Source organism: Phodopus roborovskii, unplaced genomic scaffold, assembly GCF_943737965.1.
Source record: "Phodopus roborovskii unplaced genomic scaffold, PHOROB, whole genome shotgun sequence".
NCBI classification, from domain to species: Eukaryota; Metazoa; Chordata; class Mammalia; order Rodentia; family Cricetidae; genus Phodopus; species Phodopus roborovskii.
The window spans coordinates 2,823,054-2,838,671 of record NW_026126525.1 but is presented as its reverse complement, the minus strand read 5'-3'; the positions used below and the strand labels follow the sequence as shown (position 1 = coordinate 2,838,671).

The following is a 15,618-nucleotide window of genomic DNA, read 5'->3' as shown; positions in this document are numbered from 1 at the left end:
TGAGCATCTCCTAGCTCTGAAGTATTCTTAATTACTTTCTCTCTCTCTCTCTCTCTCTCTCTCTCTCTCTCTCTGTCTCTCTCTCTCTCTCTCTCTCTCTCTCTCTCTCTCTGTGTGTGTGTGTGTGTATGCATGTGCCTGAGTGTATGTATGTATACCACTATGTGCAATGAGCTCAGAGGTTAGAAGAGGGGACCAGATTCCCTGGAACCAGGGTTACTGGCAGTTGTGTAATACCCTGTGGATGCTTATGAACTACCCTGTGGGTGCTGGAAACTGAGCTCTAGTCTTCTAAAAGAACAGTAAATGCTCTTGACTGAGTAGACATCTCCCCAGGTCCCCAGAGTATTTTTGGTCTACCGTGTTTCTTCCCTTCTACTTTATGTTTCCTCTGTTTTACTTTAGGAAGCAGGTAGTATGTGTGTGATAACATTTTCTATATTCTGGATGTTGCTGAGTGCATCCTATGGTGTCATTTCATGTGTTTATCTATAGTTACATTTCCTCTGACCTGGCAGAGCCAAAACCTTGACCAGATTTACATGCAATTATTTGGCCAGCTACGTTATGGGTGGCAGAAGCATATAATTGCTGATGCTTTTAAAAAAATCTTCAGTGTAAACATCTTCATTTTTAACCTCCAGGTAGCAATATTGTGGGAAAAATGAACAAAGCATCCTATTCTCAGTCTACCCTTTTCATTCAAGTAGAAGCCACTGGTGAGGTCCATGGCCTGTGAGTGCCTGGCATCTGTATGTCTCCACCCTTCAATAGTGGGGTTGATGGGACATGCAGCCATGTGTAGCTTTATATGTGGGTGCTGGGGATTCAAATCCAGGACCTCAGGCCTGAAGGACTAGTATTGTCATGAGCTGGGCCATCTCCCCTTGCCACCCTTTCCTTCTGCCTTCACAGTAGAACCCTACTGTAGCGATGTAGTTTCAGCTTTTTTATTTTGTTCATTCATTGAGAAACTTACACAGTATGTTTTATCATACTCCTTTTCATCCCCAAGCTCCTCCTAGCTCCTCCTGTCCCTTCCTACCTAATTCCACGTTCTTTCTCTCTCTTATAAAAGGGGTGGTGGTGGGGATCACTAAGACACGGAGTCTGATTTGCTTCAAGCAGCTGCTCCTGAGTTTGGGCTGCCCTGCGGTGTGATGGATATGCCCAGTGTTCGTTCATCAGAGAAAGTTGATTTTTCCTCTCCCACCAGCTAAGATTTGCAAATAGCTTCTTGGCTGGGCATGGGACTCTGTGCCCACTTCACTTCTGTGCTTGGATTTTTGTCTGGCTTGAGCCTGTACAGGTCAATCTCTGTGAGTTCACACTCACGTCAGCCCCATTGTGTCTGGAACATACTTTCCTTAGGATCATCCACTGCCTGTGGCTTGCATAGTCTTTCCATTCCCTCTTCCTCCCAGGTCCCTGATCCTTGAGAAGAAAGGTGGGATAAAATTATCCCATTCAGGGTGAGCACTCTGAAGTCTCTCATTCTTTACTTGTTATCCAGCAGTGGTCTCTACATTAGCTCCCATCTACTTTTAGAAAACCTTCTGATGAGGTTTCACTGGTACGCTGATCTATGGGGGAAGTTATTTCGCGGTTGAATTAGCAGAATGATTGTAGTGGGTCTTCCCCTGGAGCTCATGACCTATCTAGTCTCAGGTTCCATCTCCAGAATTTAGTCTCTTTCCCTTCCTCGTACAGCTCTTCTTAGTTTCTGTGCCCAATGCCTGTGCTCTTCACCTACATAGCCACAACATTTTAAAGCAAGTGCCTGGTTTTCCTGTTTAGATCTCTGTGTCCTATACAACACTTCGGCTTGGTAGAAAGTTGAATTATTCAAGATTTGCTCAACCAAGCTTCTGGGTCTGAATTGAATAGGAACAGTCTATTTAACTCTTTTTTTATGGATATATATGTTCAAAAACAAAACAAACAAACAAAAACCAAATTGCTGAAATGCTTTCCTATAGCTAAACCATCTAAAGACTCTAACAGAGTAATTGGCACCTGAGCAACAACAGCATTTATTGATATCTGTAAGGTGGATACCAGATGAGAAGAATATTGTGACAAGACTAGAAAGCATCCATGGACCACGCAGAACTAGTAATTATTCTTTATTCATACTGAAAATACTAATGAAGACAAACAGAAATAAGCCTGAGTGTAAGATGAGGTGGGCCCCATTTGCACAACCAAGGGCCGTGTATCAGATGATACAATGTACTCTGCTTTATGAAGGGTTCCAGCAGCTTCTTGGTCTGAGCCTCAGATATGTAACTTTCACAGTCAGCCCTACATGTAACAAACCCTAGGCAATCTGGCTGATTTAATTACATTAATTTTTACTTACCAGTCTCTGAAATATGTTTCAGGAAGGAACATATATTTCACTGACCATGGACTCATTCCCTTTATTTAGTGCTTTTATACTAATGCAATGATGTGTGCAATAGCCGGTTTCCCTTTCTTTCAACATAGTGAAAACTTGCATAATTGTGAAAGTTTAAATGCTTAAGTCTTTTGCTATTTATTTTATTTGAAATCCAGCATATTATTATATATCTTCAAAACTCTAACTGCTGTCTTCTTCCAACCCTTCAATTAAAACCCACAATGCAACCTCTTGGCACTAGACCCGCCTTTCATGTTTATTCAACTGAGCTCGAATCTTGAAAACGTGTTGAAGTTTGGGGTTTTCTGGTGAGACTGACATCACATTGACCGTGGCTGTGATTGGCTGCTGAAAGGCAGAGAGGGTTTATAACCATCAAGAGCAAGTGACTGGGTGAGTGACAGCAGAGGAGACAATCCGTGCCACTTACTCACTCACTCCAGCCAGGACTGCGGAAGGGTAAGATGAGCAAATTTCCCCACCTTACAGCCAGCACCTCGGGCTTGTGTGTGTGGATTTGGCTTGGAATTTTTTTTTTCTATTGAAATGTGGGTCTTACGGCACTGTGCACAATGGCTCAGATTAAGCTTTTGTTTATTATGGATGGGACCTCTGAGTTTAGCTTCTCTCCAGATGCCAGGCTTCTTAACCTAAGCAAGTAGGTAAACTGTTCAGATTGGGGACATATACCCTGGCCAATTGCTTCCCTCATGCTGATGTACTTAGGGCAACCTAACTGCAATGCTATTTATATTTGTAAATTGCCCAGATAAATGCATTTTCCATGTCATACCCAATCTGCACTTTGGTAATACACATCATTTGTTAATAGGCCCTGTATTAAATTTCAAAGTGTTTGCACCCTATAGCTCTAAAATCAGCATGGAAATGTATACTACTAGAGAAGTGGGTGAGTTTTGCCCTTATATGTAATTATAACACAATCGTTTAAGAGTGTTTGAGTTGTCCAGAGAGTGGTGGCCACTACAGAGGTCTCTGCCATTCGATGAATCAAAAAGTAAATAAGATGAGATAAACATGGGCAGCCAGTTCAGGTACACATTTCACTTGTTTTTATACATAAAATATTATCACCTCTGCCATGTTTTCATGTTGGTTAGGTTGTGATTTCTTGTGAGAAATTTTTCTTAGCTCTGCCTACAGTTCTATTTTAAGTTTTAAGTTCTTTGAGTATGAATATCACATTTCCATGAAGCTATAAAGCAAAGCTCCTACTCCTCATCTTCCTTCTTCTCCTTCCTCCTCCTCTACTTCATCTTCATTGCTATTGTTTTTGTTTCATTTTTTGATTACTCAGGATTACTTAGAATTTACTACGTAGCCAAGGATGTCCTTGAGCTCCGGATTCTCCTGCATCCACCCCCTAAGTGTATCACCAGGACTGGCTCATTAATCTTCTTAACACAGGTGGCCCATCTTCATGGATTGTAAATTTGTTAAAGTCTCTCTCTCTCTCTCTCTCTCTCTCTCTCTCTCTCTCTCTCTCTCTCTCTCTCCTGCCCCCTTCTTCCCTTTTCCCCCTCTTTTGTTTGCACGTAAGTGAATATGAATGATTCCAAGACATACGATGAAAAGAGCTGTGGAAAACATGTGTACACACCAAGTCAAAATTCCCACACCAGCAGTGTGCCTGGAGCCTTACTCTGCATAATGCTATCTTAGAATCTAATACTTGGTATGTTTGTAGTAAATGCTAATGAGGTAAAATGAAAAGAAATCTCCCCACAGAGTACAATGCATGACATCAATTTTATATGTTTTAAACTTTTAATTACAAAATGTATTTGGAGAAATTGCCATTCCCATTATATCACCGAATTGCCACTGTGTGTGAAGCAACTCCTGTCAGCTGTAAGTGAGCAGGTGTTGGGATCCCAGCTAATTTGATAGACGATAGAGGTAAAATAGAACTTTAGGTAACACTTTGCTGTCTGCTTCTATTTACGATGAAGCTATGTGAAAGGGGGAGCTGCTGCTGCATACTCAGGATTGCTCCTGACTATCCTCCCGCTGGTGGCTGCATCTTGGTATTTCTATAGAGCATCTGAATCTACCCCAGCAGCGCTCCACACTGAGAAACCTCAGCACTCCACATTAAGGTGTGCAAAGCTTAAATGGAACTGGGGAAACCTGATTCCAGGACATTTATTCTGTACTTCCAGATGAAACTCAGAAGAGCTCTTGAAACTGTCAAGAGCTATTTCTCACATGATCGCATGCCATATGATATGAGTTATTTCTCTCCTTTCTCCTCTATTCCCTTTTCTTTCTCTCCATCCTTCCCACCCCTCCCTCCCTCCCTTCTTGTCTCCCTCCCTTCCTCTTTCTCCTATCCTCCCTCACCCTCACTCTTCCAGGTTCCAAACCAACTATGAAGTAGTCATAGTGAAAAGGCTCTCACTGTCTATTTTAAGAATGAACTTTCTGTTCAAAAATACACACAGAAGCTGGAAACTGCTTGTAGTCTGCTGTGTAAATGAACCCTTTCAATGAATTAGAGCTCTGCTTGATTTTTAACCATTAGCAGCTGAGTGGAACACATAGCTACTCTGACAGGACAGCGGGTGTGGCTGATACTCCCTTGCCAGTATCATTTGGAGATTCCTTCACCATGTCTGAAGCATTCGATTATTCAGATCCTGTGACCCTCCACTGACAAACCACAGAAAAATAGGGGAGACAAATGTAGTGCTCAGAATTGTACAGTCATGGCTACAACACAAATGCAAGGACTGTCAAGACTAAGGATCAAACACAGGCCCTTACATGTGCCAGGAAAGTATCTACACTTCTAGATCAATTAAATTCTTTACCAGCGAATGAGCCATGCCCTATGTTTTGATGTCTATTAACTACATCCCTTCTTGGCTTGTAGAAACAATTGCAAAATGAAGACCGCTTTGATTCTGCTCAGCATTTTGGGAATGGCTTGTGCTTTCTCGGTAAGTTCATTGTGAAAAAACCTGTACTTTTGGCCGTTGCATTTTTATATAAATGTGGTAAGTAATGATAAAATGTTCTTTTGCACAGATGAAAAATTTCCACCGCAGGGTCAAAGCTGAGGACTCTGAGGAAAATGGGGTTAGTAATTTCAGAAAAATTCTCTGGTCTTTACTTATTCTAACATATTGTACAGTACACACAAAGCTAACATTCATCTTATGTGTGCAGGTCTTTAAATACCGGCCACGCTATTTTCTCTACAAGCATGCCTACTTCTATCCTCCTCTAAAGCGGTTTCCAGTCCAGGTGAGTTCAAAGCTTAATTTCCTTTCCAACAGTGGTGCATTTATTATAGGGATTAAATTAACACACAAACATCTGAACCCACTCTCCATTCATCCAGGTCCCTCCTTCTTGCTATGGAAACCTGAATATATTAGAAAAAAAAACAAATCCTAAGTTTTCTTCCAACACAAGAGACAAAGCACACAGAGATGAAGACTCGGGTAATAGAAAGAAGTGCCCCGATGTCTAGAGTTCAAATGTTCAGCTAACCTGCTGAGCACAGTGAACCATTTTGTCAGGTACTGACAATGGAGCCAGTGATAATTGTCATTATGGTTGGTTCAGGGCAGTCACCGAGCTGATCACACCAGGCATTTCAGCATCCTCTGAGCTCTGGAAAAGCTGAGTTCATAAGCACCTGGGACTTCAGACAGCCTTAGTAACTCACTGTCAGCGATGAGGATGTCTGGAACGCTTACCCGGTTAGGTGGCAGAGCTATGGCTTGCACACGGAGCACATTATATCGGGGTCCTTCCCAAGCACTGCAGAGAAAGAGAAACCTGTGAAATGTATGAAGCCTGTGAGGAAAAACAAAATCAGTAAAATTTGTAAATAAGAAGGAAAAATGACTAAATCTAAAAATGAGACATCCCATTTTTGCTGGGTTATTTGTAAAAGAGGCCTTTTGGATGCTGGAGGGTGTGGCGCTGGTTCGAAATACATGTAAGACTAGTGTGACACTATTTTTGTGACTTTACAGTTTGGATTCAGAGCATCAATTATGCACCATTTGACTCAGGGCTCCCAAGGCACTGAAAGCAACAGAATGCTGCAAACACTCCCTCAGTGCAATGGCTTGGCTCCGAGTCTCACCATATGTCGGGCTGACCCCCATCATGCAATGATGGGAAATCATAGCCCTCAAGTATTTCTAGCACCATTATAATTATAGGGAACTTGTGTGGCCACAGAAATTCGAGCATGGATGATACAAGAGTTGTGGGTTTTCAGAATTGTCTTCCTTTCTTTGGATTACCTCGGGCCCAGAAATAAACTGGGTCCATTTGGAAACTTGTTCTCTGTCTAAAACAGAAATGAGATAAATTCTAGTTCCTAAATGGCTGGCCAACTTTTCTGAAATACCCAATACTTAGATACAACCATTCCCACCTAGATTTATATATATATGCATGATCCAGCTAAAATGTCCATGTATATTAATAATGATAAAGTTACATTTTTTGTTGTTTTTAATAGACTCAAAGTCCACAGAAGTCAAAGATACTTTTGTCACATATTATATACAAAGGGGCTTGATCAATTTAAGTAGACCTTATAATATAGTTGTTTTAAAGTAAAAAAAAAAAAATCTCCAAATACAACTTTCTGAGATATTTGTGACAAGCTCCTGTTTTTATAAAGTTTTATGTCTCCTACCTTGTATCAACATCTATTTATTATTCAAAGTTGTTATCCTGACCTTATGAGTTTCATTTTATTGTCTTCAAAATTCATGTTTTAGTTAGCAAGTCTGTTTATGGGCAGTCATCCACAAAATAGCAACTTGCACACAATGGGTTGCAAAGCCACCAGAGGGTCTACTATAAATTGTCTGCATGCTGAACTATAGAAACAGAAGAATAAGTTAGTTTAATTAATATCCTAAACTGTTTTAATGAAAAATTACATTTTATGCTTAAGATGATATTCGATTAGTGTGCCAACTTGTAGCCAGCAAAATTCAATTTTATTTCTTTATCATATTCAGCTGACATACAAATGTGGGTTTTAAGAACTGCCTTCTATTTAGACACCTGTTCATCTGTTTTTTTTTTTTTTTTATCTACCCATCATCTCTCATGTGCCTATACAAATACAGGAAAGGCCCTGGAAGAATCAGAAAGACTTTGTGATAAATTGGTAATAACTAAAAGAGAGTGATTCAAAACAATAAAAATAGAATACAAACCTTTAAAGTTATTCCATTCAGCTCTTGCATGGTTCCTAACACACACACACACACACACACACACACACACACACACACACACACACACACACGGTAGCATGTTAGTGAGTGCGGGAGGAAAACAGAGCAAAGAAGGCATGAAGAATACCTAATACACCCCAGCTGAGAAAACAGCTCTGCTTAGATAAATATATGGTCCTCTATATTTGAGTTAATAACTGGGAATAGCTCAAATATAATGATTTATTTTATTCCCCCCCGGGTGTGAAACAGCACAACTACTAGGTCATGGCAGTGTAGGGAGGGTCTATTATTCTTTTTCCACCCAAAGTTATTATTGGCCCAAGGCAGCAAGCTTTCCCTTTCCTTGGCTTGTGACAAGGCCACCTGGAGAATGAGGTCAGCAGGGACCTCAGCATCATAGGGATGAGTCATCTCTGTACAGCCTCATTGCTAATCCAGGAGTTACAGGTCCTTCCACGTTCTCCCAGGACAGGATGCTTAACTGATCATCAGAATCAAAGCTGACACTGATAAGCAGCAAATGGCTGACACATGGATCCCCAAGGCCATTGGAGCTGGTGCAGAATATGAAGGGAGATTCCCTTTGGGTTAGCTTTGGTAAAAAGATCAAGAATCTCCTCTCTTGGTTTAGAAGTTTTGGTGCATGTTTAGACTTATATGTAATTAAGAAAGAAAAAGAAAAAAGCTCAGAATGAGCATATGTCTGGTGTGTAGAGCATTTGCCCTCAGTTTGAGTCACAGCTGTAAGAATATAACACAACACTATAAAGGCAACAATGATGAAGACCCCAGGGAAGCTCATTCATTCCTGTTTTACATGTAGGCTTCTTGGTTTACTTTATTGTCACCCCACCAAATCGTAAGTGCTTTTATGTCTTTTATCTAATTTCACTGTGAATATATATATATATATATATATATATATATATATATGTACACACCAACTAACAACATTTTTAAATTAGTTTTAATTAAGTTGAGAAACTAGAAATACAAATTTAATTTCTCTAAATCAAGTTAAATTTATTTTTCAGTATTTGAGAGAATTATCAAATAACAATTTACACATTGTAGTAAGCTACATCATTACTACCTATATTTTATAAGAAAATAAGACTATGAAATCTGTGTCTTAGTCTGAGACATGCTTAGAAAAGTTTGGGAGACTCGCTGGTTTTGAATGGTTCCTTCTTGGAGAGATGCACTCAGTAGTCCTTCATTCTTTCAAAACTAAGCAGCTTGTGATTTGTTGTTCCGGCTTTTTATAAGATATAATATCTTAGCGTATTGTCTATGTTTGTGGGGTTGAAGGTGAGAAAACCTCATTCATATGCTGTTCATTACACAGCAGCTGTTTCTCTGCATTCTTTTTATATATACTCAAGTGTATCCACACTGTTCTTACTTTAGCTTGACACTATTTTGTGTTAATAAACCAGCCAAGTTGAGAATACTAATAAGAGTAAATAAGTAAATGTCTCTTTGTGTTACATTTTAATCATCAGGAAATGTCAACTGTTGCAGAGTATATATGTATGTGTGTGTATATATATATATATATGTATATATATACATATATATGTGTGTGTGTACATATATATGCTTCCTATGTGTATATACATGCATAAAATGCCATGTATATGTGCATGTATATATGTATATGTATATTTTAGGGAGGCAGTGACTCTTCTGAAGAAAATGGAGATGGTGATACTTCAGAGGAAGAGGGGGAAGAGGTAAGACATTTTCTATTTCTTCCATAACAAGCCAGGCCACACAGGAACTATTAGCAATCTGTACTCAGCAAATAGCCATTGCTGCCTTGCCCATAGCCAGATATTTTGGACAGGTAGAATGCCATTTAAATTAGAAACAACTAAACAATGTGCTTCAAACACCATTGCAAAGTGGGGTTAAAGTTACCTAGAAGTGGTACACAAAAACAAAGGTGTCTTCATTTTAAGAAACCTGTAAAACCCATTAAAATGCAGCATGACATTTATTTATATTGAATGTCCATGTCAATAGACAAGAAAGAAATAACCCTAAGCTTGGTGTGATGCAACTTTCTTAATGGACAGGATGTGAAGCCAACTGATAACTCTACAGTGGTGTCCTGATTTAATCTACAGAATATGGTCAGGCTCTTTAATAGCAACTTAGTAGATTTTTATGTAATTATTAGATTACAAAAACTAAATACTCATGATGTATAAACATCTTCCAAAGAGTTAAACTAGTGTAATTAATGGCCAAAATTCATTTATATAGCTTAGAAATCATGCTATAATGTTTATAAATGACATCTTTCCTAAGGAAATATACTATTAGGATATATTTTCCTGGATAAACAATTATAGCTACCCCTGGCTTGGAAACCTTCTAAATTCAGGTATCCCTAGTTGGTATTTATGAATAGGAAATGACAGTCAAAAATCTGTGTCAGCTATCCTGAAAGCAAAAGATGTGGCAGCTCTAATGGTGACCAAGTATTGATGTTTTCTTTTGGTTAAGTAACATTTCCTGTGCTATAGTTACACTGACAGTGGAGGGAAGGCCTTAAAAATAATGCCAAGCCAGGACCAGAAAGCATGTGTAGCCTATATCCTTCAAAATCTTCCTTCAGATCAGAATTACTCCAAAATTAAGGGAGACTCGTCCATTGTACTGCAGCTTTGTTGTTGTTTAGCAATTGTAAAGTGGCCTTTGCAAATCCCAGCTACACCATGCATCTCTTGGCAGTAGTTCTGCACACCCAAAATGTTGCCAGCCACTTCTGAATACATAGGTTACAAATAGACCCAAGAACCCTGGGTTAAACTCTGTTTAAGGAAGAACTGTTCTGTGCCCCCTGCTGTAACTCCTTATACTGCCTAGCAAAATTATGTTTCATTTATGAAACCCAGGAAATAGTTCATGATTTGGTTTCAAAATTCCAAAGGAATAGATAAGGCAAAGGCTTTTCGTTCACAGTAATCATAGGAAGGTGGGTGGATTCTGGAATCTTTCAGCTGCAAGATTCTAGACATGTTTTCATCTTCATTCCTTCTTTAAAAGTAATTGATATTTCCAGTTAGGTATGCAAATGTTGGGAGTTATATTCACATGAGGAAATTACTTGGGCACATTTTCTATTTGATGATAACAGCCTGCACACACCTTAAAGTATTTCAGATTTATTTAATTGAAATATACATGATAACATTATCAGCTCATTGAAATTTCAGAAACTGAAAATATAAGTAAAATCAGCACTAATATTTAAAACAGCACATGTCTGATATTACATTAATCAACTCCTTTAATTGAAAAGGTTAATTCTTGCTTTTTTTTAAATACACAATGCTTTATTTAATATATACTATGCATGCACATATTCTGTATATGGGATGATGTAATACACATTCTTTTGTAAGAGGCTTTTGTTGTTTTGGCCTTCAGAAAGAGTCTTCCTTATTATCCTGTCCATACTGAGTACCCAGGATTCCTGCCACTATTTCACAGCATCAGTGTGTTGCAATGTGTGATTCATCTGAAAATGGGCATCTTGGTAGAATTACTATGAAGGTGGTGCTGCTAGAAACATGCTAGAACTTCTTCAAGTGACTATTCCCATGGGTGATGGGAGGCCATTTGACTGAAAAGAGTAGTTTCTTAGTCAAAAGGTGTACACTCGTTCAGTTTCACTAAAGGCTTTCCAACATAAGAGTAGTCAAGGAAAACCCCACTCAGAGTGTACAAAGCCTCTGCCTCTCCCTAGTCTCACCAACATCTGGTTACTTAATTTGTTTTGGCCATTCTGGAGGAGGGGTGTCATGGATATGGGTAACTTTTCTATCTAATAAGATATTTGAAGCCCAATATCTAGCAACAGCCCAATCCATTACCTTTTTAATTTGTTTGCACAAGAGCATTCTTGAATTAAGTTTCTGGGCCTAGAGAGGATCTAAGAGAAGGAACTGCATACATTAGGAGACTGAGCACTCTTCACTCTTCACCCTGCCATCAATGAATCACCATGCTCTTGACTTCAGCTTTTTCAATGAATTGAGGCAACAAGAGTCAACTAGCTTGGCCTCTTAGAATCTCTCCAATGATACAAATTTCTCCTTATACCACTAAATGTCTAATCTGTTTGAATGAATAATTTAAAAACAAAACAGACTATATACCACTTATGGGATATTGAGCACACCTAGCTTGGAAGGGTGGGCTTGGATTATATCAAATCCTTTGCTGAAAACTATAGCATTCATAGACTTAATGAGAAAAATCCTGCTTTAGTCAAGTTGTTTTCATAAGAAAGATCATACTCAGATGTAGTTTGTTTTCCTGAAATCTTAACATTATCCTAACATCACAATCTCCCAGAAATACCTTCAAGTATATTGAACTGCCCAGTATTCATTTAAATACATAAATTTAAATATATGAAATACAGAGTTTTACTAGTAGGTATTAATTATAATGATAGATTAGCTCAATTTGCAAGCTTTTATCTCACAGCATAAATAAAAGAATAAATGTTAAAGATTATAATGCCCACTTGTTCAAGTCTTAGTTTTTAATCATCTTCATGTAACATCATTATACACCACTGTAAATTTCTTATGCAGAAGAAACATTTGTATGCTAAATATCTAAAGCACAAAAGCTGTTAAGTTGCTACAGTGGAAAGCATAGTCACCGAAGCATCCCAACAGCTGATAAATAGGATTAAATAATGCTGAGTTCTTAGAAATAAGAAGGGAAATGGCATACGGGATGAGCCAGCCGAGGATATTTTCAAATAGTGCCTCAAACACCCAACAAGTCCTGAGCTCCAGTGTAGCTATAGTAAATTTTGAACTCTGAATATTTTTACCAGGAGACTTCAAATGAAGAGGAAAACAATGAAGATTCCGAGGGAAATGAAGATGAGGAGGCAGAGGCTGAGAACAGCACACTCTCTAGTGTAACAGCTAGCTATGGAGTCGAGACCACAGCTGGAACAGAGACTATAGGGTTAGCTGCACTCCAACTGCCCAAGAAGGTGATGAGTCCCAAACATTCATCTGTTTCCATCTCTGCTGATGTGCAAGTTGTCTGATGCTATTCACATCATATTTGATACAATCTTTATTTATATTATTACCCCATTAAGGTAGCAAGAGTAGATATGCTTTCCCTGATTACAAATGAGAAATGAAACTCTGGTTTCTCTTCATACCATATAACTCATTTGCCTTTTACAAATGAGGAATGATATTCTGCAAATTTCCTCCCAAGCTATTGTACCATCCCACTTCAGAGGTGTGGCTTCCAAGGCAGAGAAAGTGGGGGATGGAGCTAAATAAGTACGGCACACAGAGAAGGTTTACAGGGTATACACCCCAACCCCATCAAACCCCATTACAAAATATCTATTCTGAGTTTTTAAAGTCATCACCAATTCTTACACAAGTTATCTTTACCTCAAAACATCATATGCAACACCGTATCTAAGAGCTCTTAGATTTTCGCACCTACGTTTGCATGATTTCAAATCTTCCCTTTCAGGCTGGAGATGCAGAAAGCAAGGCTGCAAAAAAGAAGGAAAGCGATGAAGAGGAAGAGGAAGAGGAAGAAAATGAAAACGAGGAAGCAGAAGTAGAAGAAAATGAACAGGTCACCAATGGCACCAGCACGAACTCCACGGAGGTGGATGGTGGGAACGGCAGCAGCGGAGGAGACAACGGAGAAGAAGGCGAGGGACAGAGCGTCACCGAAGCAGGTGCAGAAGGGACCACAGTGGGCAGGGAGCAGATCAGTGACAGCCCCACCACAGCTGTCCTTCGGAACGGGTTTCAGTATACCACCCCACCACCGGAAGCCTATGGAACCACCTCCCCACCACTCAGAAAAACCACCACCGTTGAGTACTGGGGAGAATATGAACAGACAGGCAACAATGAGTACAATGGTGAGTATCAAGTCTACGACAATGAGAATGGGGAGCCTCGTGGGGACAATTACCGGGCCTATGAGGATGAATACAGCTACTACAAGGGGCGTGGCTATGAAGGCTATGATGGTCAAGATTATTACTACCACCAGTGAAGCCCTGCCTCCTGGGGAGGGGCAGGGGTAATTACCCATTCTGTCATTGCATCTGGCTACCACATATTTTCAAAGTTCAACTCAGGAAGGTGCAATATAACAAATGTGCATTTTACAATGTGGAATGGTGCTACAGTCCCAGAGTAATTTCTGCAAATGCTTCTGTTTACTGTAATGGCTTCTTTTTCATTTTCCCATATGTATCACTTGAAAGATCATTGTAAGTCAGGGACATTGATCAAGCAGTGCACCCACGAGCTGGGGCTGGATGGAATACTTTGAGGTGGTAACTCTACAGTGTTTACTCTGTGTGTACTATTGCTAACTGCCCAAACACACTTTTTGTACAAGACAGCTCATGAGAGATTTAGAAACAACACTGCATACAATAATGGTGTATTTCCTATATCACACTCCCTACCCAACATGTGACCTGTATGCACAGATTTTATCACAAATAAGCATGCAAATGTGTTATAACTAAGAAGGAATAGGGACCATGGGAAAGCAAGTGGCTTGAAGGAGGGTGGTGCAAGTCAGCTAAAAAGCAAGCTTATTTCCACCAGGGTTTGATCTGGAAATGGTCTCTCTTCAATAAATCTGCATGGCTAAGGTTTGATGAGGGCAGAATCAGCTATACACACCAGCAAATAAATGGCTCTTAGAGTTTCCACACTTAACAAACATGGATCCGTGAGAGATGCCCACTTTGGTTTGAATTTCATATAAACGATGATTGTTCCTTTAATACAAGTGGCCCCATGAATAAGTAGTCTCTGTGAAATATATGGAACAAACTTATGCTGAATAAATGACTTATACTTTAATATCCAACTGTAACTAGATGTCTTGTGTCTTTCTGGTAAGCTTAACCCCACAAAATTTGAAAACTACACAAAATGCACCTAAAAACACAAAAAACAAACAAACCACATACACATCTAAACACACACACAAACACACATGCAGACACCCCCCCCCACACACACACATAATTAGTGTACAAAGTCTTGACAGCAACTGACTCCTTAATGTAAACCTAAAAACAAACTTCAAGTAAGCATATAGACACTTGGCATAAGCATGACAATGACAATAATTTACATATCCTTTAATTTATTCATTATAAGACATATGAACCCACATTGTTAAAGTTCAGACATACAGCACACAGAAATGTTGACTCTTGTCAGAATGATTTCAGTTTGGTTGTGTTCAGTCACATCATCACTGGCTCACTGTCCATGACAGAAGAGTTGGGAGACTAGTCTGTAAGCACCTCACAGTACCTGACACCTTGCTTACTGCCTTAGTTTCTTTTCTTGTTGCTGTGATAAAATACACTGGCAAGAACATCTTAAAGGGAAAGGTGTTTATTTCAGCTCACAGTTCAAGCCAGCCCTCATGGCAGAAAAGTGGAGGCAGCTGTGGTTTGAACTAACAGGTCACATGGTATTCACAATCAGTCAAGAGTAAGGAATGCATCCTGCCCTTCAGTTTCCTTTCTCTGTAGAGTCCAGGATTCCAGGCAGGGAATGGTGACTTCCACAGTGGGAGGGTGTAAGGAGTATGGTTTTTCCACCCACCGCTGCTGGTCTTGTCCCGCTGCCGCGCCAGCCCCAATTAACACACAGAGACTCTGTATTTGATATCCTGTTGGCCAGTTACTAGTTTCTTATCGGCTAGCTCTGTCTTAATTATTAACCCATTTCTATGTATTTCCACGTGGTCTTACCGAGAGCGGAGGAATGGCGGTTCTGTTCTCTCCAGGCTCTCCATTCTGACCCTCCTTACTACTTCCTCTTTCCTCCTTGTCTCCTAGTCCCTCCTATCTTCCTTTCCTATTGGCCAACAGTGCTTTATTCATTAACCAGTATAAGAAACATATACAGA

At 39.6% G+C, this 15,618-nt stretch overlaps 1 protein-coding gene across 1 annotated transcript; it reads left to right on the top strand.

Annotated features, from left to right (window-relative positions):
- The first annotated feature begins 5,305 nt into the window (after positions 1-5,305).
- On the top strand, positions 5,306-14,111 carry Ibsp (integrin binding sialoprotein). Its single transcript, XM_051198169.1, has 6 exons — positions 5,306-5,367; positions 5,456-5,506; positions 5,597-5,674; positions 9,321-9,383; positions 12,515-12,679; positions 13,186-14,111. The coding sequence occupies exons 1-6, from the start codon at positions 5,314-5,316 to the stop codon at positions 13,723-13,725; spliced, it is 951 nt and encodes a 316-aa protein (XP_051054126.1). The 5' UTR covers positions 5,306-5,313; the 3' UTR covers positions 13,726-14,111.
- The last annotated feature ends 1,507 nt before the right edge of the window (positions 14,112-15,618 follow it).